Source organism: Blastocystis hominis (assembly GCF_000151665.1).
Source record: "Blastocystis hominis, Singapore isolate B (sub-type 7) whole genome shotgun sequence assembly, scaffold_9".
Lineage (NCBI taxonomy): Eukaryota > Bigyra > Opalinata > Blastocystidae > Blastocystis > Blastocystis hominis.
Genome location: NW_013171868.1, coordinates 515,360 through 540,694, shown reverse-complemented (window position 1 = coordinate 540,694; position 25,335 = coordinate 515,360). Strand labels below are relative to the sequence as shown.

The following is a 25,335-nucleotide window of genomic DNA, read 5'->3' as shown; positions in this document are numbered from 1 at the left end:
TGTTTGTTGGAATAATGTCGGCGGTGGTACCGTGGGGCGTGGGGACAGAGGATGTGAGGATTAGGAAGGTGTACCGATTTTCGGAGTTGGGGAGCTCGCTGAATAGCGCGTTGACGAAGATGGTGCAGGAAGGGAAGATCACGGAGGAGCAGAAGGAATTGGTTATGTTGAAGTTTGATAATGTGGGGTATTCGTTTTATATCCTTTATTGTAGTCGATGTCACAAGAACTGAGTAGGAGGCGAAATGAATTACCTAGGGCACAGTTACGAGTGAGAAATCAATTGGAGATAGTAATTTGAAGGGAGATATTCAGTTTTACAAGCGCTTGTACGATACTTGGTCTTTTTCTTTACTAAATTGGTGTATGGATGTTGAAGGCAGTGAGAGTTACACGGAGCAGACAGCAAAATTCTTTTCGACCCTTGCACCCAAGTTGTCGTTTGTTTGTTTAAAAAAACACTCCAGTGATGATGTCTGCGATGCTTATGGTGTCGATGTCTTCGACTTCTGCTGTCGCTGCGACTTCGACTTCGACTTCGACTTCTGCTGTCGCTGCGACTTCGACTTCGACTTCGACTGCGACTGCGACTTCTGCTGTGTTCCCTTTCTCTTTGATGACTTTTACTTTCACTTCCACACCGCTCTCGTTTCTCTCGGTCAGGAGCCCGGATGATGCCCGCATCACTATCTCCCTCGCTCACATTTCCCTTAATTTGTTCCTCTGGCGGAGCCAAAATGAATCCATCGAACTCGTCATCGTTATCCACCTCCTCCTCCTTTTTCGCATTCCCTAATGCTGCCTTCGCCTTATCTTCGTTTTTGCTTTCCACTTTTCCTTTCGCTTCTCCAGTTCCCATCGTTTCCACCGTTTCCACCGTTTCCTCTGTTTCGTCAGCGCGTGAGTTCATCATGTTGGCGAGGAAGCGACCCTTGTTTCCCTTCGCCAATTCTTTCTTTCTCACTTCCTCCATCCATTTGCGATCCGCTTCCAGCTTTCTCTTGTAAGCGGACGTGATGAACTTTTCTTTCCCTGCGTAGAGTGCATCCTCCTTCTCTCTTTCTTTGATTCGATTTCTATAAATTAAACAAAAAACAAAGTAAAATCGGTACTTTTCGTAGATGATATCCATTTCTCGTTTTCGCTCTTCAGCGCGCTGCTTTAAAATTGCAATATATTTACTCTACAACTCATTACAAGGCAACAATCCATACTTGTTTCTTCACTTTTGTCTTTTTCTCTTCCTGCTCTTCTTTCTTTTCTTTCTCTTCCAAATAGGAGTCATAATCATATAAATCTCCCAGCGGTTCTTCCGCAGTCTCTTTTTCAGTGAACTACGCTCTTAGCACGAGTCTACACTCTCCTTACATTCTTATCGATTCCATAATTTATATCACTCATAATCTGAAGACGCCGAATTCGATCGGCTGCAGATTCCGTTTCTCCATTAAACAGAGACTTCAGCTCGGCAGATGTCTCCTGCACCTTACTCTGAATTAACTTTCCAGAGTTCATTCTATTTCCGAAAGAAAAAGTTGTTCATGTTTCGCTCAAACACAGATTCAGTATAACCCACCCTCAAGTATCGACTTTCTTAGTTCTTGAACTCAAAGGTAATGTTCTTGTTGGTCAGCTTCTTGTAGATGGTGGACAGAGCATCGAGCTTGTTCTCCACCTCCTGCTGTCCCTGGGGTCCCAAGAACACTCTAATCACCTTTCCAGAGCGTCCGTTGATGCTGGTGTGCTTTCCGACGCATTCGCAAGGATACACCAGATCATCGATGATGGCGTCCTGCACAGCCGACACGGTGTGGTTGTGAGGGCGGACACCTCCGAACTTGTGAGAGCGCTTGTAGTCCTTGGTCAGAACGGTTCTCTGAGCCACGAACACCACAGGGCGTCCCTCGAACTTCTTCTCCAGCTCAGCGGTCAGGCGAGACTGAATCAGACGGAAGTTCTTGAACAGCTTGTAGGGCACGAACACCACGATGGCCTTCTTGTCTCCAGCGACGGACACCTCCTTCGCAGCAGCCATCTTGAAAGACTTCAGGGGCTGGGCAAGATCCTTGGTCTTCTTGGCAATCTCAGCAATCTCGTTGGCAACGGCGATCTCGAAATCGTCGGCCTTGGTTCCTTCGGGCTTCACAATCATCTCCATGGTCTACACAACGAATTAGCGACTATTCGAACTTCAAAGGGGCACAAGCAATAAGCACAAGGTGGCACCAACTACGTACATCAAATTAGTCTTGTAACAAGGGTGAATTTGATTCAATACTACCAACCACCGAAATCTAGGGCTCTATTTTGATCCTATTATGGTTCTTGTCATGATGGTCCCTATATTCCTAATTTCCCTTGTTATTATCATTATTTTTGATAGGGCCCTTCGCCCCTTCGATTCGACTTGATTCCCGATTTTTGACCTTATTAGAAATCTCTTTTGAATTGAGCTACTAAGCTGGAATAAAAGGCAAAATCATTGTAGAATATCACACGTATATGAAACAAACAGTAAAACTGCAGAGAGGATTATTACAACAAGGGAAATACTATGAGAATGATGAAAGAACGAGCGCTTACTGTATTTTGGAACGATGCGATAAAAGTTATGAAGCTTTATGACAAAATACATGGAAATGAACTAGTCTGAGAAGAATGAGATGTAGATACTAGGAAAAAGCAATACAGGATGCATTGCTGAATAACGAATAGTTGAAACAGAGTCTTTTTAGCGAATTTGAATAGAATATGGAACTGAATGTAAGCAACACCAATGGTCGAAAAGCATAGTCCAACACAATACTACAAAGAATCGATATATTCTATCTACAGCTACGATAATATATCCATAAACGCTCTTCACAAAGGGACAGAAAAAAGTGATCACGGATCCCCCCAACAGAAACAATGAATAGGTGACATATGGATTTCCAAAAACAGTAACACTCCACATAATGAATGCAGCTGAAATCTATCGGTAATAGAACAATCGAATCCATCCCAGCAACAAAAGATGCACAATCCGATCTGTGCGAATAACAATCGATCTGTATGTCTTGAGTTCGGAAACAGAAAAGTAGTGGTGACGAACTGTGACGATCACAGATTGATCTCGTTGTAAGTTTGCTTCAATGCTAAATCGGGTAAAAGGAAGTAATGAACGTACAAATTAGGTTGATACATAATAATATATAAATAAATGAAAGAAAGAAATAAGTAAAAAACAGATCTAACACAACACGACTTTTTGTCTGCAGTTAGAATATGTTTGCGAGAATCAATTCGATATCTCTACGACAATTTCGACCTGCTCAATTAAATAAATTCGTTGCCATTTCATGCCGCTTGATCGTAACAACTCCTATTGGGAACCATGAAAAGGAAAAGAAGCCAGTGGGAGTACTGAGTGAGTAGAAAGCGATTTGTCGTAACTGTATAGTGAACGATGTTGTTTTTGATACGTTGATCCGTAAACCCTACGAAAAGCAGCGACATAACTTTAGACATATCAGCAATGCAAAATTTTTCGAAGTGATCGCGAAACACGGTGCTATTGACACTTCTATGGTGTACGGGTCCATTTCGTGTTCTAATCATTAGCGTTTGCTTTGTTTTGGGAGCATGTGCGCTGTGCTCAGAATTTGGATTTCTATCTTCTTCTCTAATTAGTATGTTCGACGATGGATCCTGGATACTGAATCGTATGTTTCCGTTTTTTAAGTCCATTTCTGTTCGCCTATTGTACCGTTCGTTTGATGTCTAGGGAGATTCCATGCGCCACACCTTTCAGTTAATGACTTTACTGTAAATTCTTGGCTTATTATCAACAATAGAACTCCTTTCTGGGCCACTAGCTCGGTCGGCTTGGCTTGGCTAGGATGCCGCCGCGAGTTCAACCGCATTTACAAGGAGTATGAGAGGGAAAACAAGCTGCTGCTGGAAGAGCAGGAAGAAAAGCCGGGGTTTATTCAGAGCTGCAGCTTGGAGGACGGGTGCTCGATGCGATTCTACGGGGATGAATGCCAGAACAGCGGCGGACATCGGTTTTCGATAAGAAGCACAAAGCAGCGCTTCTATGACGGCTACGGAGGGGACTGTAGCTTTAAAGCTGAAAAGAATAAGTGGTTTGTTTGTTTGCAGACAGATTGGGGAGGATGGGATTGGGAGTGATTTTGGTTCCATTTTTCTTGGCTTCGATGCGTGTTGTTCTGCAGAGAGTACTGTCAGCATCTGTGACTGTCGATGGAAAGACAATTTCCAAAATCGGAAAAGGTATTATGTGCTTGGTGGGCATTCGCGACAATGACGACCAGGCTTGTTCTGAAGTTCTTGCCAAAAAGATTCTGGTCGTGTACAAATTCGATTTCTGAGTTTTAGGATGTTCGCTTGTGGGATGATGACAAGGGAAAGCCCTGGTCGAAGAGCGTGAAAGATATGGGCTATGAAGTTCTGTTAGTGTCTCAGTTTACCTTGTTTGGCTCCGTAAAGCGTACTTTTGGCTTTCCTTTTCTTATTTGTAGAAAAGCCGAGACCTGACTATCATCGATCGAGTGATTCCTCTATGTAGTTAGGTGATATGTAGTGGGAGCCGATGATGCGCGTGTCTTCTTTAACAGATTTGTAGACCACGTAAAGAAGACATACCAGGAGGACAAGGTACAGACAGGGGAGTTCCAGGCGTATATGAATGTGGAGTTGCAGAATGACGGTCCGGTGACGCTCATCATGGACACAGACGAGTACGACGGAGCTGTAGACTACGTCCGAAAGCAGTTAGAGAAGGCAGAGAAGTGTAAGAGATGTTTAAGTAAGGTGGTAATGTTCAGACGCACACAAGTTTGATAAAAAACAAAAGGAACCCAGCACAGAAGAATAACCCTTCTTTATAAAATACCTTGTTTTTTAAAACACTCAATAACAGCTAGTCTGCATTCATCGGGGAAAGGATTGTTTCCAGGCTCTACTTCCGGATTCTTATTTCCGTGATAGTCCGAACCACTGGTAGGGATCAGATGGTGTTGCTGCGCGAATTGGAAATAGAACTGTGTGTTGAATACTTTTTCGTGACTTGGCGGGAAACATTCCAAGCCATCCATTCCCAGATTTGCGATTTCGTTGAGGATCGAGAGGTCTAGATGGCTACGCCTACTCATGAGAGATCAAAAGGACGATCCTACCAAGGATGAGCTAGCGAGGCGAAACCATGATATTGATGAATGAGGTCGACTGCTTGTTTGGTTGTCATGAAGTTCGCAGGGACGAAACTAAGTGAGAAAACAGAAAAAAGTACAAAATACTAGGGACTCTTTCCACTAACAATCGTTTGAAATGCATCTGCGACAGAAGCAACGATCTTTTTCTGCACGAGAACCTCTGCAATGCGAGGGCGCGAAGGGAGACTGTAGCCGCAGTGCTTCTCGACCTCTTCCCAGGTAATGTCAACTCCTCCCTCAATCATTCTTCGAACCATCTCTTTTCCACGCTCAATTCTAGATCGAATTGAATGAAAATTCGTACCGTTTTGTTGCAACTTCCTTTTCCAGAAACTTTTGCAGAGACTCGAAATCTGCGTCTTTTGGGAAGTAGCCAGCAACATGGAGAGACTTATTGTTCCATGTGGTCGAAAGTTCAATTCCATACATCACAGTTATTCCTTCCACCTTCATTGTCTTCACATTTAGGACTCCTTTTACCGTGTCGTGATCATTTATACACATTATGTCGACATGTCGTTGTTTGGCATATTCGATAAGCTCAGCAGGTGTTTTGACCCCATCTGAGAAATTCGTATGCATATGCATGTCGATAAGAGGTGTCATCGTTGTTTTGAAAAAAATAATAATAATAATAATAATAATAATAATAATAAAAAGAGTAGTACAAAAAAAGTATTGGAAGTATATGGGAGGAATAACGGACTACTCTCAAACCAGTTGTTTTTTGCCGTACAATGGGAGGACAGGAGGCAACATCAAAGTGTTGTCTCATTATGTGATTATTAGGAAAGTGCCTTTTTATGAGTAGACACGCAGTGATATCAGCTGTGGAATTGATGAATGCACGGAATGCAAGGATATAGCGCCTTTTCGTAAATTTGCTTGTCTCCTATGATTTGTAGACTTGTCTATCCCTGAGAACGGCATGATTTATGTTCTGTCGCCATCGATTCTCCTGTATTACATATCCTGTGTCAAATGCATCTTTGGAACATCCTTCATGACAGATGGACATAGTGGAGAATTTTCCCGATCTTTTTGCAAATATTGTGGTGTTTGAGTCCTCATTATCCGAGTTTGTGAAAGAGAAGCGATTTAACGTTTTTATTGCTATTTGAATGTGAAGATAGGCGAACCGAAAGATCCGTTCTACCTTTCTCTCCGGTGTATACAATTGTTCACTGTTCAACGATATCCACTTCAACCAAACGTATTTCTCCTTTCCCTCTTCTAATGATTCTAACATTCTAGTTATTCCTATGTGGAAGGCAGCGAATCATCAGCCTCCTTTTCTCAGCGTCGTTTCGCGCACTCCGCCAATTGGTACATGGAGCACGTCACAAAAGCATGCGAAAAAACCCTTCTCGACCGAAACGCCTGCATCAGCATCTTGTCCGATGAGCTGCTTCCGGACGTTCCATCGAATTCCATCACGCTCGTTCCCTCCTTTCTTTCTCTCTCACTCTTTTCAGCTCTCCTCCCTCAGCCCCTCCGAAGCGTTTCAGACCTCCGTGGCGCGCTGCTTCGCCGCCAAAACCGCGCCAAAAACCGCGGTTATCCCCCTCGAAATCGACGAAACCCGCGTCGTGGAGGGCGTTTTAAGCGTACGAATCGTGGAAACCGTGGAACGCAGGTGGAGGAGGACCGTCAGCACGCGACGGTGACGGTGAAAACCGCGGAAATTCGTCGAATTCTGAACAAATATTTTGCCGCGGAAATCCTGTCGACTTTGCCCAGCGCGGATTTCGTGAAGCTGGACACCTTGTTAGGCCTAACGAGGAGCGAAATGTACCCCGTTGCCGTAGTGGAATAGTGTTCCTTCGCCGTAGATCGCGGGGATGGGCCGGATTCGGCCGGGAATCCACGGCGACCGCGTGGCCGTTTCAATTCTGCCGTTCGCGGAGTGGGTGGATACGGTGCAGGACTGGATTCCCCGCGATTCGGACGAGCTCCAGAATTCGGGGGGATTTTTGGAGGTGAAGGCGGGAAATGGGGCGTTTCATCGGTCGGTGAGCGGGCGTGTAGTGAAAGTGGTCCGCGAGGGCCCTCGTGAATTTGTTTGTTCGGTGTCGTTTACGCATAACAATCTTGTTAGCAATCTTGATACCAATGGCACTACACGGAGTCATAATGATCAAGGACATGGACATGATCATGATCATGATCATGATGCAGCCGCTTTGAATGTGAATATGAATATTGAGTATGGATGGAAATAGAATGTCATTCTAAGGAAAAATGAAACGAGTTCACTCATCATGGCGCCATTGAATAAACGAATTCCTTTGTGTGTTGTGCCCACTTCCAATGTACCCCCTATTTTTGGAATTCCAGAAATAGGGCAGAATGCTGGTGGGACAGAAACATATGATTCGGATTTTGGGCTGGAAAGAGGGCAATCTGTGGCCCGACGGCCAGCTTTTATTCTCTTTGGGCGAAGACGGGAGTTTCACCACGGAATCCGAGGCGTTACTCTACGAGGCGGGCGTTTCTTCGTTCTTCGCAGAATGAGAAATAGTTGGGATCGCACATCCATCCGATTCCCTTCTCCATCACCCGATCGCTTCTCCATATTCCCCTTTCTGTCCTCCAAAACCCGAACACTGTGTACGAGCCATCTCCGGTACCTCCGTTTCCCCTTTTTAATTTTGTGTAGAGCGACCTGGAAGGGCGGGAAGACATCCGTCAGAGCCACAACGTGGTGAGCATCGATCCGATCGGGTGCGTGGACATCGACGACGCCTGTTCGCTTCGCGAGATCGACGGTTTCTACGAAGTGGGCATCCACATAGCCGACGTCTGTCACTATCTCGCCGTCGACTCCGCGCTGGATCGCCTCGCACGCGAGCGAGCCACTTCCGTCTACCTCGTCGACCGTCGCATCGACATGCTTCCCGCCTCGCTCTCCACCAACGTCTGTTCTCTTCGCGCCAAACACGACCGTCTCGCCGTCTCCATCTTCCTCACCTTCGATCCCCGTCCCTTCCCCGCGGTTTTCTCACCTCCAGACACGCTCGACCTCGTGAAACCTCCGCGTTGCACGCGCACCGTGCTTCGCTCGCGCTATTCGCTCGCCTATCCGCAGGCGCAGGCTTTGGCCGACCAAAAACCCGTTCCGCTTATCGAAAACCCCTATCCCAACCCCGATTCGCCCTATGAATACACCGGATCGCCCGTGCAGGAGGCCGATTCGCGCTGGCTTTCGCACGACATCGCTCTCCTCATGCGCAGTAATCGTGGAAACGGGGAAATCGAGGGTAGTCGGTCGCGATTTGCGTCGGCGTCGTCGCGAGAACGGCGCGATCGAGCTGGTAACGCGCGAAGTAGGTCGAAATGCGTGTGTTTGGAGCGCGTAGCTACAATTTTCGAACGCGCAAAGCGAAGAAATCGAGGTGAACGAGTACGGCCATCTCGAAATCCACGAAACCATCGAGGAATTGATGGTCGTCGCCAACTCGATCGTCGCTCAAACCAACGTTCAGCACTTCCCTTCCTGCGCGTTGCTTCGAAAGCACGCGCCTCCTCCCGAGACCAAGCTCCGCTTTCTGAAGGACCTCTGCGAGTATCTGCGGATCCCCGTGGACACGCGGTCCAATCAGACGATCGCGGAGAGCATTCGGAGGGTCCGCGAGATTCCGGACGAGGCGCAGCGCGACATGCTCATGATTTTCTTCCGAAAGTCGCTTTGTCTGGCGGATTTGATGCACAGCTCGATGAGTGAAGCGCAGTACGTGTGCTCGGGAGAGCAGCCGATGGAGGGAGAGGAGGGCTCGGCGAATCCGTTCGCGCATTACGGTCTGGGGATCGCGTTCTACACGCATTTCACGTCGCCGATTCGCCGCTATGCGGACATTATCGTGCATCGACAGCTGCTGCAGAGCATTGCCATCGACCGAGAAAAGGAGAAACGTGGAAACGTGGAAGAGGAGAAGGAGGAGAAGGAAAAGGAGGGATATGATTTGTATGGAGTGAAGAGTAAAGTGGTTTCGATTCGGGACGCGGAGGTGAAAGTGAAAGTGACGGGCGAAGACGTGAAGCGAGTGCTGAAGCGAAGGGACGGAGGCGAGAAAGGACTCGTTTTTCGGCATGAAGACGGTGGAAATGGAGAAACCGGGGAAGAAAAGAAGGAGATTGATGATGATTTTTTCAATGAGATGTTGGAAGATTCGAGTGATGAAACGGCCTCCACGAAGGATGAAACTCCCATTCATAAGGATGAAACTCCCATTCATAAGGATGAAACTCCTTCTCATCCGAATAGTGAAATTGATGATGATTTCTTTAATGAAATGTTGGAAGATTCATGCGATGAAACTTCCACTAGTAGTGAGAATGAAACTCCCATCCATAATGATGAAACTCCCATCCATAAGGATGAAACTCCCATCACCCATAATGATGAAACCCCCATCCATAATGAAACCCCCATCCATAATGATGAAACCCCCATCCATAATGATGAAACCCCCTCATCTCTCCTCTTCACCAAAGGCGAAATGACGCTGGTGTCCAAGCAGCGTAGGTTCCGCGGGGAATTGACATCTAGTGAACGAGCAGCATCGCCGCTCGAAGGAAGTCTCCCGCCTTTCCGATCGCCTCTTCATCACCTTGTACGTCCATTACAACCAGCCGCAAATCCGTCCCGCGATTATTTCGAAAATCTACGGGAACGGGGTTTCGGTTTTGATTCCCTTTTTCGACATGACTTTCACGATTCCCTTCTTCGACAAGGCGGGAAATGTTACTGACCGAATGAGGGATTGGACCGGGGCAGAAAAAGTGGAATCGGAGGTTTTTCTGGAGAACGGGAGAACCCTTATCGACAAGGACGTCACTTCCGCGATTATTTCCATCCTCCTAAAAGACGAAAATAACCGCGAATGCTGCAGGTTCGACCTCTATCAGCGAATCATGGTGGGCGTGGAAACCGTGGAAACCAACCCCGTGACGCACGCCAAGCGCTTGGAGGTGTATCTGGTGAAAACCGCGGTTATTTCGAAAGAGCAGGAAAAGTTGGAGGGAACGATCCGCGACGTGATGAAAAATTTGGAGGGAAATGAGCTCGGCGCGAAGAAAGACGCCTATCATTCCATTCGAGACGAAGAAAAACCGCGGTTCGAGTCCACGAAACGCCGTATGCTGCAACAAATCGAGCAGATTCGGAGTAGGCCCGATTTTTGGAATTCCAGAAATAGAGGGTATTTTGAAATCGGAATCGAACGGCGCCATGAAACACCAAGAATCGCGGTTTTCCTTCGGTGGATTCAAAACCCCGCGGTTAACGTTGGCGGAGAAATGGAGAAAAGAGTACGGAGAAACCGAGGAAACCGTGGAAACGGACGGTGGAAACGAGGAATCGCGGATAACCGACGAAAAATGTAGGGGAGAGAAATACGAATCATGTGTGTAGTCGCGAAGAAACTGCAGTATGATTCGATGCGTCGACAGAGGAAACTCGGTGCGGAGAAGTACAATCAGAGGCGAAAGGAAAAGATCAAGCGGCAACAGGGATGAACCATTTTCACTTATGTTTGTTTGAATATGTCGTTTTTCTCGTTTGCATTGGGATTTATCATATTCGCGTCAATATTCCCCTTTGTTTTCTTTTCGAGAACGATTATGAGCCTGTACAAGGAAGACGCTTTGTTAATAATGTAGAACGGATTGCAAAGAGAATAGTACTACAAATTCGGTCATAAAAATGTCAAATTCGAGTAAACCGACTGTTGCACCGATTTCTTGGGCAAACACTAAAATTCTGTTTTCAGATAGTTTTGGTAGTGGAAATCCTCCTACAACGAATGACAAAAATCTGTCCGATGCATGCAACATGAAAGTTTTGCCTATCATTCTGAGGCAGACGTATTCTACATATAAAAAAGAGATTATGAATTAGAGGCAACTGGGACACTCCTTTTGATCGCTATAAACGTTGTGTTGCTTCCTACAAAACAAAGTATGTATTCGTTATCCTCACCACCACCAAATTGTAGTAAGTGGCCTGCATACGAATCGTTAGTCAACTTTGCCGAATCCAAAGAATCTCTCTACGAGTTTTCCCTCGAGTCCATTCACTGGTTTTTATTACGAAACGTTTGCTATAACCCACAATCAAACTCATTCGTTCACTTTAGCACCATCGATGCAGATCATCTCTCCCGTCTCCAATCCCTCCTCCCCATTCCAATCGCCCAATCTCCCGCCGATCTCCCCGAATTCGCCCACCGCGCCGGCACAAACGTGGAAACGGAGAACGTCTGGGGGTGGTTCGTGTCCCCCGACGATTTGGAGGGAATTGTCCAGCAGCGAATTCTTTTGCATTCGATTTTCGCTCACCCCGATTTTTTCCCGCCCGTAGGCCATCCCCGCGGGTAGCCAGTAGATCCACGCCTACTTCCTCGCATCGATGAACCGCGGGAACGCCACCAGGAGGCGAAGAAAACCGCGGAACGCCGCGAATTCGATGGAATTCGGCCATCCGTTCGTCGATTTTTTGGTTCAAAACGGCGTCAACGAATTGAATTCCAATCGAATTCGACCGATTCCCTTCCCTCCGGTTTCCACGGTTTGTTTCTCCTTTTTGGTTCCACGTTTCCACTTTTTATGACGAGCAGTCCCTTCTTTCTCCGGTTTCTCCGGTTTCTTCTATTTCCACGTTTCCCCAGTTTCCCCGATTGGGTTCCTCGCGGTTATTCACGCGGTTTGACTCGATTTCCCTGCGCGCCAATTTCTACAAACATTTCCCGCCCAATCGTAAAAACGCCAAAACGCGAAATGGCCGCTGGCTTTCCCTCCTCTACATCACGCACGATTTCTCTACGGGGAGTCGCTACACGATCTACGATCCCGCCATCGCCTATGTGCGCAAGGAGATCGTATGCATGATGCGAGCCGTTGTCTGTAGGGATCGATCGGAATCAGCCCTGTGGATCTTTCTTCGATGAACGCCGAGGAATTGGTGGAGAAACTGCGCATGACGGACATTGTGATGGCCGCATCGGGGAGCAGCCTGTCGATTAGCGTGCTTCTGCTTCCGAACTCGGGGGTGGTAGAGGTGATGCCGGAGAATTATCGGAGTTCGCTGTACCAGAAGATGGCGGGAGATTTCGGACTGTACTATCTTGCACACACCAATTTCACGGGAGGCGCGTGGGAGGACGGAGAGTGTGCGTATACAGAGGAGATGGAGGATATCCGAGAGTTACCGAAGTCCTGCAGAGAGAATTTGGAGAAGGGTGAAGTTTACGTCCACCCGATAACGCTATGGATGATGTTGGTGGATATGAGTAAATCGGTGAGTCACAATAAGTATAACGTGTAATGTTCCCGAGTTTGTTCAAAAAAGGAAAAATAGTCATAACGCAGTCTAGAAAACATAGTCTTGGACAGCAAATAGGAAAAATAAGAATAGATTAGTAGGGTACAGAGGGTAATGAGAGTTCCGATAGAGAAAGTGGCGATAGTCGTTTTCATACGCGATAACATAAAAAATGTCACAAAAAGAAAAATAAGATGTCCTACCGTTGACATCCTTTCAAAACAAATCTAGAAAAATGGGAGTTTGACAAAAGTGTATCCTTCCCTATTTGTAAAAATCAAGTCATACTTTTTGCATGGCTCCCCAATCCTCGAAAAAACATATGTGGTTGATCAGACCAGTGTAATCTTCCGTTTTCGTGGAGATTCTTTTCGAGCCGCTACCCGCGGGGAAGAAGTCCAATGTATCAGCTTCATAAATAATACTTTTGGGAGTGGTAAATTAGTTAGTTTACTTCTTCCAGAAGAATAATAATACGAATTTTCTTCTGCTTTGGTTCGCTTGAACATTATTGTCACTCTCGCATCTCTCCTATTTAAAAGAAATTCTACCAAAGAGAATTATCTATGGAATCTACGAAACCGGTGAAGTTCAGCAGATCCATAATCAAACAATTCCACAACTTGGTGGAATGTCCTTTGACAATGACCAAACGAGTCAGTATGCTTGAAGATATGGAAGACATTATAAGTCTACATACTTTTGGTAACGGGTAAGCGTTTGCTTCTCTGTAGAGTACGATTCTGAGGACAAGCGAATCTTGGGAATGAAGTATTTGTTAGGCACGTGGGAGGTCCTTTTAGATGGAATTAGTAACGTAGTTGTTTTGCTTTGTGTGTCAATCTAGCTTCGTACACGCGATCAGTACCTTATCTATCGAGTCATCACGAAGATTTCGATTCGCAAAGAGTTCTTACTGGTATTTACCCGTTTTCTCTCGCCATGTAGGAAACGAATGGCTACACGCCCGATAAGAGGACGATTTCACTGCGTCGCTATCCTCTGCTCCGTAAGTACTCTAAACTGCTACTCTCCACCTGCCTATTCTGTCAATCCATCTGCGAGACAACTTCATCTCCCGTTCCCATTCTGTTTGCCTCCAAAATTATTGTTTTGGCGGGAATGCGGATTCCCTCCATCGGAAACGTCATCCGATCCGCCATGTTTCACCTCCACCCGCTGACCTCGATCGCCATTCCGGATCTCCGTTACGACATTTTTCTCCATTCGTCGCTTGCTTCGAATGCCGCCTCCAGCCTTCAGTTGCAATACAACTCCAAGTCCACTCCGCTCACGGGCTCGCACGCCGCGCCTTCGAGTCCTCTGGCGAGTTCTGCGCGATCGGAGCGATCCAACAAACCGAGCGAACCGAGTGAACTGAACGAACTGAACGAACCGAGTGAACTGAACGAACTGAACGAACTGAACGAACTGAACGAACTAGACGAGCTGAGCGAGTCCACGGAGTCCAAGTCCTTTCCGTTGAACCAGAACCACCCATCCGATCACGTGTCTGCAGCGAAGGACGGTCCCTCCGTGCCTCGTCTGCGTCGCTCCCTTTTGTCCTCCCGCGCGGGTGTGAGCGCGTCCATTCCGAAGAGCCAGAGCCTCACCGCGCTCTCCGACCTTTCGGCCCTCGCTTTCTCCAGCGACGACGACGCCGACTATAACGCCGCCAAAACGCCGCCGCGTTGCAGTGACGACGAAGCGCTTCAGCGCTGGACCGAGGACCGCGCGGACCCCGACGAGGCCTTCATCGACCTCGATTTCTCCCAGGACATCGTCGTCCCGCCCTCCGCGTCGCCCAACCCTGCCCTCCATCTCAGCCCCAACCGCTATTCCCCCGTACCCGACGCCGAATCCCCGCGGACAGACCCGGACACCGCCCACTCCCCGCGGTTCGACCCCGCTCCCAGCGTACAAGCGAAGTCTGCGGCGAATTATACAGCGAAATTCGAAGCGAATTCGACAGCGAATTCGACAGCAAATTCTTCAAATTCTACAACAAAATTCGAATCGAATTCTTCAAATTTCCAATCGAGTTCTTCGAACTCCCAATCAAACTCATCAAATTCCTCATCGAATTCCTCATCGAATTCGGTGCCCAGCGCGGCAGCCTCGTCAATAAGAACCGCGGGACCGTCCGACGTGTCCGGGGAGGTTCGATCGAATTCGACGCTGCGCGTGAAGGACTACACGCGGAACGTGGACCGCGCGGTGCGCCGCGAACTTCGCCGCATGCGCTTCGCGGACCACCAGGAACTCCTCGCGAAACTCCCGTCGCTGTTCCTCTGGGCGGATCTGGTGCGGTACGACAAGCCTTCCCCGCGGTTCAAGGGGGAATCGTGGTGGCGGGAGCGACTGCAAGTGTGCGACGGGCTGCTCTTCAATTTCATTCGGTCCTGGTTCGACCTGGTCAACGAGGCGCTGCACTTCAGCCACGCACGTAAAACTCGTGCGTCCAATCAACGCTAGACATCCCCTACTCCATAATTCCGGGCTATTTCCTGCAGGTCCGCTGCCTGCTTCCCGCCCTCCAGCATTCCCTCCTTCTCCAGCTCCACTGCGGAAAGACGAAACGCCCGGGCCAGCCGCCCGCCACCGAGTACGCCGCCGCGGGGCTGCGCGCCAGGTAGGCCGCGATCCCCGCGGGGAATGAGTCAATACATAGTGGGGGATCCGCTGTGGGTTTCGAGTCTGCTGGAAATACTGTTCTCGCACTGTAACGCCTTCGTGTATTCCGACGTGATGTGCTGTAGCGGAACCGCGGGAATCTTATCTAGGCTTCGAGTACCTCGACGCCTGGATGAACGCGCTGAAAACCGCGGGGAGACGGCAGGACTTCGACGATCTCCGCGCCGCGGTGCAGAATTGGGCGGCAAACGAAGCGGAGGGCGTTTCATTGGAGGAGGTGGAGCGAATGCTGATTCGACGAGGTAGGAGCGATTCCCGCGGGAATTCAGTTTGTAGAATACGTGGTGGACAAAATCGAGGCGAATTCCGTCATCCAGCAATTAACCGCGGATATGGTGCTGGTCCCGCATGCCTCGCTTCCCGCCCTCTACACCGCCACGCGTTTCCCCGTTTCCCCGTTCGAGGAGCCTGAGGGCGTTTCTTCGGGGTTTCCGTGGAATTTCCCGCGGGGATACTTGATGGAGGGACTGCGGCGCATTCTGCAGCAGGACCAGATTTTTGTAATTCCCGAAATCGGGGGTTTTATCGTGTAGGTGCTGAAGCGCGGCCTGGTGTTTTTGTACCAGCATTGCGAGCTGTTTACGGGGACGGCGCGCTATTCGGTCCGATTTTTGGAATTCCATGAATCGTAGCTTTTCGTGGATCTGCTCTTCAAGGACCATTTTCTGGAGTTTTTCCGGCATTACGACACCGGAGTGCGGTAGAAGTTCCATCGAATTCGCTATAGAAGAATGCTGTTCCGACTGCTCCTCGTCTATTCCGCGGTTAAAACCCATCGCTCCCGCCTCCCCGCCTTCTCCAGCCAGCAGATTCTCGCCATGCTCTCCGACTACGTCCTCTTCCACGTTTTCCCCGGGTTAACCGCGGTTCCCGCCGCGAAAAAAGTCGTGGAAATGGCGCAGAAGCAGCGGAAGGGAGCCAAATCGCGGGGATCCGCCGAGAATCCACGGCGGAATCTGGACGTGCTGGAGGAGTGCGTCGAGAACGAATCGATCGTGGAAACCGTGGAAACGGAGTAACGCTTAGGCGATCGATTTGTCGATCGCCAGTAAGATCGACTCGTACTTGCTCATTCTGATATCCCAAGTGAACGAACCGAATGGAAACCGAATCCCGCGACATCAATTGGTGGAAACTGGAGAGAAGCGAAATCATCATTAGGGATGTCTGTATACTGCGATGGTTGAATTTATCTATGAACTATCTCTCTATGAACGACTGGATAAGCAGGTCGAGGAGAAGGTTCCTATCCCTGCTCCGAAGATCAACGTCGCCATCATTATGATGGATCCTCATAAACAATAACTGTCTAGCGTTTGTTTGAAACACCTTGTTGAATGGAACCGAACCCTGCTCCAGGTGCTTCTTCTATCGAGAAGGACTTGAAAGACTTGAAGGAGACGGAAGATGTCCGCACTTTTGCGAAATCGCTCAGAAATAGAAGGTGGTGCAGTTGCTCGATATTGTGAGGGAAGTCACCAGCATTATGGGCGATCCCCAGGCAACGACCGACGAAAGCATCGAACGCACGACCCAGTTGACGCGCCAGTATTTGCAAACTGTAAATGTGGGGACCTCCGTGCCTTTGGTGAGGTTTGTAGGAAATTTGTGATTCGCTTCGAACGCACTGTGAATTGGTGAGCAACTACAGAGAATTGTATCGTGTGGATAGTCGGCAGTGGGTTCAGCAGATAACCGACCAAGCGCGTCTGTCCTCCGAGGACATCGAAGATGTGATTAGTTTCGTGGCCCGTCGCTCCAAATGCCCTGTTTCTTGCAACAAACAATCCACTAAAAACACCAAAATCACATCAACCACCATTACGCCTGCTTGGCGCTCTCGACTTCCACCTTCACTTCTCCATGATTCTCGTTGCTTCCTTCCTTCTTCTCCTCGCCAGCGACCTCCACCTTGGCTTCGGTTTCCACCTTGGTTTCCTCCTTGGTTTCCACGGTTTCCACCTTCGGCACATCCACAACCTCCTTCGCGGGCGTGGCAGGCGTGTTGGCGGCAGCAGCGGCGACGGCGGGAGGCAGGGTGACGGAGGCGGGGAGCGTTGCGGTGGGAGAAAGCGAGTGGAGCTCGCGACGACCCACGTGATAATCCCACTTCTTTCCGAAGGCGGAGAGGAGGAGCGCGAGGAGCACCATGATGGCGAGGAAGATGGTGATTCCCGTGTTGCCGAGAATGGTGATGAAGGCGTTGACGAGGAAGGCGGAGCAGAACGCCGAGATGAACTGGTTGGTGAACACGTAGCCGTAGTTGCTGGTGAGGTAGAGCGTTCCGAAGGACAGCGACGTGTAGGCGGGGAACATCGCGTAGAACCCGCCCATGCAGAGATAGATCAGACAGATCCACAGGAAGAAGAACGCCTGCGGGAGCTTGGCGGTGAGGGAGAGCGTGCCGATGAGCAGCGCCGTGCAGAGGCAGAGGAACGGCATGGCGCGGCGATAGGTCCACTTGTCCATGAGCATGCCCCACAGAGGACGGAACACGCCGTTGCACACCGACGACACCGAGCCCGCCAGCACCAGGAAGCGGTCGTCGCTGATGAACGACTGGCCGAACACCTTCCAGTACGACGACATGAACGTGGTCGTCAGGCCCACCAGCAGGAACGTGCCCCAGATCTCCCAGAACTTCACCGTGCGCATCGCTTCGCTCGGCTTGTACGGGTGGTCCACCATCGCGCCCGTGCTCGTGATCACGTGCTGCCCGCGCGGCGTCGCCTCCACCGTCGGACGGAAATCGCGCGGCGTGTAGCCGGTGCTTTTCGCCTTCAGGTCGCCCATGATCGGAACCACGTGCTCCTTCATCGCCGCCAGCTCCGCCTCCGTCGGCTCCACCACCAGCAGCAGGCCGATCGCCTGCAGCACCACGTAGCACGCCGTTAGCAGCAGGAAGACGTTCGGAACACGCGACGCCACCTCGGCAGGGAAGTACTTGTCGGTCGTGGCGCCGGTCGGATCGATCACGGTCGGCAGATTGTTGGGGTTAATGAAGCTCGACTGAACCTGATTGAAAATCAGCGGGCCACAACCGAATCCGGCGACGATGATGCCGGAAGCAAAACCTCCCTTTCCGGGCATCCACTTAATGGCTAGAGAGTTAGAGGGTGGGGGAACAACACATACACATCGTAATCGGGGCAGAGTAAGCAATACCAATGCAAATTCCGAAAAGGAATCCATATACCGCAAGCAGCAAATAGAAGTTATCGGCTATCCAGTAGCTGACGAGCACGCAAATGTCAAAAAGAACACACCCAAGAAGGGTACACCAACGCGAACCAATACGGTCCTCAATTTTTCCAGCAAACATCATAGAGCACGCCTGGCCCATAATGCTAATAGCAAACAACCAAGCTGACATAGTGTTGGTTACACTCTGCCAATCATCGCATTCGATGCAACACCTACCGTGTCACCAACCACGACATGAATATAAGAGATAATGTAGGTAATCATGTTCGCAGCCGTATAAAGAGAACCCAGTGAGAGCTCAATGAGTACACCTCCCAGGACAGTTCTGAATGCTTTAAGATTCATAACAAACCTTAATAAATATGTAAGACAAAATCTGTGGAAAACACCAAAAGTGGGCAGTTTCAGTCGATGGACAGGAACCAATCAATTTCACTTCATATGCAAATATGATCGGGGATTCTAGAAGGTCATTGCTAAGGTCGAGATTGGGATGATTAGGAGGGGAAACATAAGGGAGACTTTTATGGAGCGACTTTTGAAGAAGTTTAGTGGCGGTACCGTACGAGCCGCCAAATAATATTTTGAGTGTTTTCAACTATCAGCTAGCTCTCTCCTAGTTCGTCTACCAGAATACTACCATTTGATGGTTTATCTCTGGTTGCCATGAACCGGAATATTATTTCACATCATTGGAACAAATCTTCTTTTTATATACAAACAATAGACAACTATTGTACAATTCTAAATGACCTTCTCATGATTTGACTTGTTTGACGAAGTCTTCTCCACGTACGGAGTCAATCGTACAGTACAGCACATGTCAGGTAGCACAGCTCTTCTTATTTCTTCCACTTCTTGTACACATCTAGATTCCAAGATTCCCTCTTTTGTTTCTTCAAACCTCCGAATCGTCCGATCTATATTCTATTACATTTTCCCATGCGTTCCTACCAGGAATTTCCAGTCGTTTCCAATGAGTCCATTCATGTCGCTGCGATCCTTTCCACAATCGAATCATTCGGTTTTTCTGTAGCATTTCAATGCGGCGATAGTCAGCCGATTCGATGATTGCTTCTCCATGGTATCCATACATCATCGCATCATCCGGATTGACAGAAAAAGCCCCGATTTCTGACTTTCTCGCGGGGAAAATGCGCTGATAGAATGGCAAAAATCGAGCCGAATAACGCAAGAATCGAAACACCAGCAGAGCGGAAATGCCCAATCGATAGGAAATAACGAACTCGACGGAATAGAGGCCGATGGGGCGAATCGGATGTGGAGAGAGCAATCGATCAATGATTACGGTGAGTGTGTGATATTCGGTTATTGCGGTCAGCACGTTGTTTACGATCGAATTCGCTGAAACCATCACTTGAAAAGTGTCTTTGAAGGTCCAGGAATGAATGTATGCTATGTGAAAAATAACCGCGGGAAATTACGCCGAATCCATTTCCCCATCATGATCAAGAGGTAGATAACCGCAGTAGCGTAGAAAACACGGAGAAGTGACAGGTAACAATCGAACCAGCCGATTTCTGTCAGTGAAAAAGGGAATGAAACTCTCACGGAGTAGCAAGTTCAGCGAGTTTCGAATGAATTTTACGATGGTGGAACTGTGTTTCATGAGGGGAAGTCGGATAATTCGAAGGGTTTGAAGTCCGATGTAGAATCCGTGGAAATGAATCGAGTGGGTAAAGGAAATGATAAATGGAAAAATGAAACAGAAGTGAAAAGGTTAATCAATCAATCAAGCGAGCAATCAATCAATCAATCAAGCAAGCAAGCAAGCAAGCAATGGGAGCATTGTTCAATGATTCAATTCATTCTCTTTTCATTCAATTCATTCAATTCATTCAATTCATTCAATTCATTCCCTTTTCATTCAATTTTCATTTCCTTTTCTTCAGGATATATCAAATAGAATGAACAATAAACAAAGCAACGGCAAGAAAAACATAACAAAATCCATCGAACGACTTTCAGAATGCAGCGAAATTCGATAGAGTTCAGATGCAAGGAACACAATCAGAAACACAATTTGAGGCACCTGACGTATTCGATTTCGAAGCCATCGAATTCGGACCAACAACATTCGACGAATCAATTCGATCGTCGCTCCATTCCACTTCTCCGCAAAGTTCAATTCCCGCGGTTTTACCACTGGCAATACTTCCACAAATTGGCTGCTTTTTACGTCACTTTCACTCGCACTGATTAATGGAATTCCAGAAAACAAGCCGAATAAACAACACATCAAGATTTTCGATTTTCCAAATAAAATACCAAGGAACAATGTTACCAGTGTTCCAAAAATAACCGGGTTTTTGACCAAAATCCATTCCAATCGAAGCCACACTTGAAACAGTGGAAAAAAGCCCGATTTTGGGAGTTTCATACTCTGCAAATCGGGAGTTTCCATGGTTTGAACCGCGGTTTTTATCTCTGAAAGTGCGTCTCGCATCAATGAAACTGTCTAAACCTGATTCGATCAAACGGAAGGCAACCTGCTGAACGTAGAAATGCAGTTTCATTAATTTGAGTGTTCCGCTAAGGATCAGAATCGCGGGGAAAGGCAAAAAGTCAAGGAGAAAAAGATACAATGGAAAGGAAAGCGAACTTGAAAGCAGCGAAAACAGTGGAAATAACCGCGATAAAGAGTGGAGCAGTGTGGGGAGGAGAAGAAGCAAGAGAAACAAATCGATTAGAAAGAGGGAAACTGTGGAAATGGAGGATGGAGTGAGAAGAAGGTAAGAGAGAAGAACAAAAAGAAGGGGAATCAATGATAAATAGGCGAAGAGAAAGACAAAACCGCGGAAATATGAATAGAATGGAATCTTGTTCCACGATTCCCACGATTCGCAAGACTCTTTCGCGACGAATTCTATCGGAATCACAAGACAAAGCAAAAACAAACGAGAGAAGTAGTCGGAATGAATGGATTCACAGAAATTCAAATCAGCGGAAGGAGGAGAGGCGGAAGACTGCTGCAAAGACATGCAATGAATCAAAGCGATGAGTAGAAAGACACGGATCCACCAATGCGAAATCCGCTTGTTTGTTGACTTTGAATTTAAAAACCAGCGATGGAAAGAAGTCAACAGAGATTCATTGCGATACTGTTGGTAGGCGAATAGATAGCACGCTCCGGATATTGAGAGAATAATGAACGAAGCGCAACTGCGTAGTCGAGAAGACATCTACCAATAGGCAAAAGCACAGGAAATACGGTGTCAAACCAGTCGTTGTTTGAACCGAGAAAACTTAAAATGCGATTCTACAAAAAAGCAACGAATGCGACTAATACGCCTCCGATCACCGCCGAGACTGAACCGAACGTAAGAATATCCAGCATAAACAGCATCTCACGTTCAGCAGTCGATAGATACGAATGAAGCACAGACTTTTCTAGAACGGACGGATACCGCAACCATAGCGCAGCATTCAGCGTAGCTATATACAAAACGAAGCTGAAGACGATATCCCTCGGCTTCATGAAGGAATTATCGTTGCTGTGTGGAACAAACAGAGCTACATATTTCCGATAATCGCGGAGTGCAAATGTCTCAAATAGTCGGAGAACGACGGCTCCTTCCGAATGCGATCCTCCGTCATCATCTCCATGACCAAACTCGCTTTCGGCGTTCCTCGCATCACGACGGCAGGCTACTCTCACACCTCCTCCCCTCTCCTACCTGCAAGTAGCACCCAAGCTGTGCCTGCAACTCCTCCACGAGCGTGTTAACGCGTTCGCAAAGCTCGTCTCCTTCTCTCAGCAGCATCAAACCGTTCGCCATCGCCTCGTCCGTCACGCCTCGCACGCCGAACAGGCTCTCCATCACCTCTGCAGGCACCTGATTGCTCACCACCAGCATCAGTCTGCACATCACCCTGCAAACAAAATCCTCACCCTCGCCAGCCGGCCAATAAATACACGAATCCCAGATCCAGCGCCGCTTCCGTGAGGAATTCGAACGAAGGCTTGCTCACGAACCCGGTGGCGGGGTCTTCGCGGCCCCACGCGTCGTTGGCGGGGTCGAGTTTGTAGAGAGCGGGGTACACGAAGTTCACGAACTGCATCGGATTGCACTGCGAGACGAACTACACTCGAATCCTCCGCCGAGTCCCACGTGGATCGCCCAGGCGCGCGTGTCCCCGCGGGGATAGACGGTGTCGAGGGAGAAGCGGGAGGCCTCGTTGAGGAGGAGGAGCGGGGATTTGAGGAGGCAGTTGGCGAAGAGCGGGAGCAATTTTCCGTTCTCGGGGAGAACGAGCTGTCCGGTGGAGGAGGACGCGCTGCACTGCGCGCGGTACTGCGTGAGAATCGTCTCCACGGTGTCCTCGAAGTTGCTACGCACGTCCGGGAGGCGCGTGGAGTCCAGCTGGAGCGCGGCGGTGCGGGCCAGGGAGAGCATCACGGCCACGCCGTCGAGGCCCTTGAAAAGACGAGGGTAGGTGGACGTGGACTGGAGACGCTGGTTGAAGATGCGCAGACGACGCTCCCCGGAGTCCGTCGTGTAGGTGCCGTGAAGGAACCAAGGGGACAATAATAGGGACAATAATAGGGACAATAATAGGGACAATAATAGGGACAATAATAGGGACAATCAGGGGGACAATCAGGGGGACAATCAGGGGGACAACAATACAGCATATGAAACAACAATGCTCACAAAAAAGTCAAATAGAGGACATCAATGAATGCATCACAGACAAATAAAACCACCACAAAACACAGTTCCACCATTCTTCCAATCAAAATCAACACATCACAATACGGCCACCATGACCCAAAACTCCCCAAATCGGACCCATCAGACCCCGAACCCCCTTCTCCCAATTCCTCAAAGGATATAGAATGGCGAACTGGAGATAGACGTCGTTTCCCTCGATGTACTTCGGGAAATCCAGCGTGAATTCGAACGAGGACTGGCAGTCCAGCATCGGCACGATCGGGTCCTGCTCGTCCGACGTCACGCCGTTCCCCGTCACGCCCTGCACCTTCAGCCCGCCCGACACGCGCAGCTTCGCCACGGCGTCCCAGTAGTGCTCCCGGATCACCAACGTCTGCAGATAGGCGTGCAGCTCGGCGAGTCCTGCAGCGCCGTCCTTCACCAAATACACGGAGCCGCCGCTCTGACTGGCCAGCATTTGCTGCTCCGCGAGGTGCACGTGCTCCTTGCTCGCCACCACGAAGTCCACGCACACGCTCGCCATCGCGCACGTCACGCCCAGCTCCGAGTAGTACGCCTCGTCCTGCGACCGCAGGTACATCGACGACTCGTCCTCCGTCCCGTACACCGCGCTCTGCTCCGACGCCGACACGCGGCCCACGCCCAGCAGCGGCGCCGAGCACTCGATCAGCGTCACGTGACCGCCCGACGCCGCCAGCGCGCCGATCGCCGTCCGCACCGCCGCCGTGCTGCAGCCGTAGTCGGGAGGCGGCCGCGTGCTCGGAGCGTAGCTGCTCGCGATGTAGTCCAGCAGTTGGAATAGTGTTTCAGCATCGCTGGCCGGCGCGAGGAGCCAGTTCGCCTCGCTGATCACTGCGTAGGCATCGTCGGGATCGGTCATCAGCACCTCGTGGATGTGTCCGTTCTACATCGCACGCGTTCCCCGCGGGTACTCGCATCGAAATCACGTGCACCGCCGTGTCGAACACGCAGAACCCCACTCTCGCCCGCGGGGCATCGCGCAGCGCCTCGACGCACGCGCGAAGCGCCTGCAGAACCGCGTCGAACACGCCGCTCTGGTGCGCAGCGCGCGTCGTATCGATCACGAACGCAAAAAGCGGCCGCTGCGCAGCGCGCGTGCAGAACTCCTCTCCCACTTTGTACTCCACGGTCCCGCGGGACAGCTCGGGGCGGTCCTGGCGGTCGAAGCGCACGCCGGCGCTGTTGGTGGTGCCGTAGTACCAGGAGGGCGTGGGGTTCTCCGCGCCGCAGAGGTTGCAGAGGAAGTGGTAGCCGCCGTCGGTGAATTGCACGAACGGATTCATGTACGCCGAGCACTCCGAGCAGCGGACCAGTCCCGCGGTTCCGTCGAGGAGCGGGATGGGGTCTTCCTGAGGGTGCTGGAGGTGAGACGGAGAAACGGGAGAAACGGGCTCGGCGAAGGGAGTGACGAAGACGGAGCACGGGATCTTGGTTTTGTTCAGCATGTAGTAGGACTGCGGGAGCACGCGCATGGTGGACCGCATGTAGCGAGGACTGCTGATCCCCGTGTCTTGGAACGTGTACTGGTACGTGGGGAACGGCAGGGGCTAGGCCTCAGGGGAAACGCGGAAGCACACGCTGATCCAATCGTCGTCGTCCTTCCAGCTGTAGGATCGAAGCGACGCGTCTTCTTCGGGGTGCGGAATTCGGTTCAGGTTGATCAGGTCGTTCGAATTGCTCGCTTTCTGCGGCTGACCGTCAGGGTAGGCATGAAAGAATCTACTTTCGCGTCTTTCGCAGCCTCAGGCTGCTGTTGTTGTTGCTGTTGTTGTTGCTGCTGCGCGTTTTCTGCGGAGGATTGGTTGGCGGGGCGGGAAACCGGGATTTCTTGGACATCAACCACTTGCGTCTAGCGCCTACCGGACCCGATTACGTTGAGCGAGTAGAGCTGCGCAGCTGTGATGCCGGTACGACCGTGGGTACCCGTATAGTGAGAATAAGTGCTAGATTGCTCCTGGGGAAGCGGGGACGCGCCAGGCTCGCTTGACGGCTGTCCTACGGGAGGAGGAGGAAGAGTCGATGTCGGTGGAGGAGGAAGAGACGAGCCTGGAGGAGGTGGATAAGAGAGTCCCGACCTTGGCATAAAAGGAGTTGCATTCGCAAATTGGGGGTGATATGCAGGGGTATAAGGTGCATTTTGGGTTTGGGAACTCGTTGGAGGAGCCATTTGTGAAGGAGGAGG

At 49.7% G+C, this 25,335-nt stretch overlaps 10 protein-coding genes; 5 read left to right on the top strand and 5 right to left on the bottom strand.

Annotated features, from left to right (window-relative positions):
- Positions 1-7: 7 nt before the first annotated feature.
- On the top strand, positions 8-675 carry GSBLH_T00005112001 (uncharacterized protein; the record flags this gene model as incomplete). XM_013044112.1 has 4 exons in its annotated part: positions 8-31; positions 65-182; positions 215-271; positions 304-675. The coding sequence occupies exons 1-4, from the start codon at positions 15-17 to the stop codon at positions 673-675; spliced, it is 564 nt and encodes a 187-aa protein (XP_012899566.1). The 5' UTR covers positions 8-14.
- An 11-nt stretch (positions 676-686) lies between these two features.
- On the bottom strand, positions 687-1,515 carry GSBLH_T00005111001 (uncharacterized protein; the record flags this gene model as incomplete). Its single annotated transcript, XM_013044111.1, has 5 exons — positions 687-698; positions 734-1,076; positions 1,113-1,183; positions 1,215-1,334; positions 1,369-1,515. 5 exons carry the CDS (start codon positions 1,513-1,515, stop codon positions 687-689), a joined length of 693 nt encoding a protein of 230 aa, XP_012899565.1.
- A 23-nt stretch (positions 1,516-1,538) lies between these two features.
- GSBLH_T00005110001 (uncharacterized protein) lies at positions 1,539-2,259 on the bottom strand. XM_013044110.1 has 1 exon: positions 1,539-2,259. The coding sequence occupies exon 1, from the start codon at positions 2,156-2,158 to the stop codon at positions 1,595-1,597; it is 564 nt and encodes a 187-aa protein (XP_012899564.1). The 5' UTR covers positions 2,159-2,259; the 3' UTR covers positions 1,539-1,594.
- A 1,940-nt stretch (positions 2,260-4,199) lies between these two features.
- GSBLH_T00005109001 (Tyrosyl-tRNA deacylase) lies at positions 4,200-4,845 on the top strand (the record flags this gene model as incomplete). Its single annotated transcript, XM_013044109.1, has 4 exons — positions 4,200-4,349; positions 4,381-4,492; positions 4,524-4,553; positions 4,586-4,845. The coding sequence occupies 4 exons, from the start codon at positions 4,200-4,202 to the stop codon at positions 4,843-4,845; spliced, it is 552 nt and encodes a 183-aa protein (XP_012899563.1).
- Positions 4,846-4,886: 41 nt separating this feature from the next.
- GSBLH_T00006932001 (uncharacterized protein) lies at positions 4,887-5,804 on the bottom strand (the record flags this gene model as incomplete). Its single annotated transcript, XM_013044108.1, has 4 exons — positions 4,887-5,148; positions 5,181-5,267; positions 5,301-5,492; positions 5,521-5,804. 4 exons carry the CDS (start codon positions 5,802-5,804, stop codon positions 4,887-4,889), a joined length of 825 nt encoding a protein of 274 aa, XP_012899562.1.
- Positions 5,805-10,760: 4,956 nt separating this feature from the next.
- Positions 10,761-11,594, top strand: GSBLH_T00005107001 (uncharacterized protein; the record flags this gene model as incomplete). The annotated part of the gene is made up of 4 exons (XM_013044107.1): positions 10,761-10,846; positions 10,878-11,081; positions 11,116-11,175; positions 11,213-11,594. 4 exons carry the CDS (start codon positions 10,761-10,763, stop codon positions 11,592-11,594), a joined length of 732 nt encoding a protein of 243 aa, XP_012899561.1.
- A 4,368-nt stretch (positions 11,595-15,962) lies between these two features.
- On the top strand, positions 15,963-16,536 carry GSBLH_T00005106001 (uncharacterized protein; the record flags this gene model as incomplete). The annotated part of the gene is made up of 3 exons (XM_013044106.1): positions 15,963-16,226; positions 16,258-16,359; positions 16,393-16,536. The coding sequence occupies 3 exons, from the start codon at positions 15,963-15,965 to the stop codon at positions 16,534-16,536; spliced, it is 510 nt and encodes a 169-aa protein (XP_012899560.1).
- A 4-nt stretch (positions 16,537-16,540) lies between these two features.
- Positions 16,541-16,995, top strand: GSBLH_T00005105001 (uncharacterized protein). XM_013044105.1 has 2 exons: positions 16,541-16,640; positions 16,673-16,995. The coding sequence occupies exons 1-2, from the start codon at positions 16,569-16,571 to the stop codon at positions 16,841-16,843; spliced, it is 243 nt and encodes an 80-aa protein (XP_012899559.1). The 5' UTR covers positions 16,541-16,568; the 3' UTR covers positions 16,844-16,995.
- A 26-nt stretch (positions 16,996-17,021) lies between these two features.
- GSBLH_T00005104001 (uncharacterized protein) lies at positions 17,022-18,800 on the bottom strand. XM_013044104.1 has 3 exons: positions 18,652-18,800; positions 18,367-18,619; positions 17,022-18,332 (listed from the first exon to the last, which is right to left on the bottom strand). Exons 2-3 carry the CDS (start codon positions 18,551-18,553, stop codon positions 17,053-17,055), a joined length of 1,467 nt encoding a protein of 488 aa, XP_012899558.1. The 5' UTR covers positions 18,554-18,619; positions 18,652-18,800; the 3' UTR covers positions 17,022-17,052.
- Positions 18,801-21,969: 3,169 nt separating this feature from the next.
- Positions 21,970-24,637, bottom strand: GSBLH_T00005103001 (uncharacterized protein; the record flags this gene model as incomplete). Its single annotated transcript, XM_013044103.1, has 7 exons — positions 21,970-22,104; positions 22,134-22,317; positions 22,349-22,539; positions 22,569-22,937; positions 23,266-24,018; positions 24,041-24,511; positions 24,542-24,637. 7 exons carry the CDS (start codon positions 24,635-24,637, stop codon positions 21,970-21,972), a joined length of 2,199 nt encoding a protein of 732 aa, XP_012899557.1.
- Between the last annotated feature and the right edge of the window lie 698 nt (positions 24,638-25,335).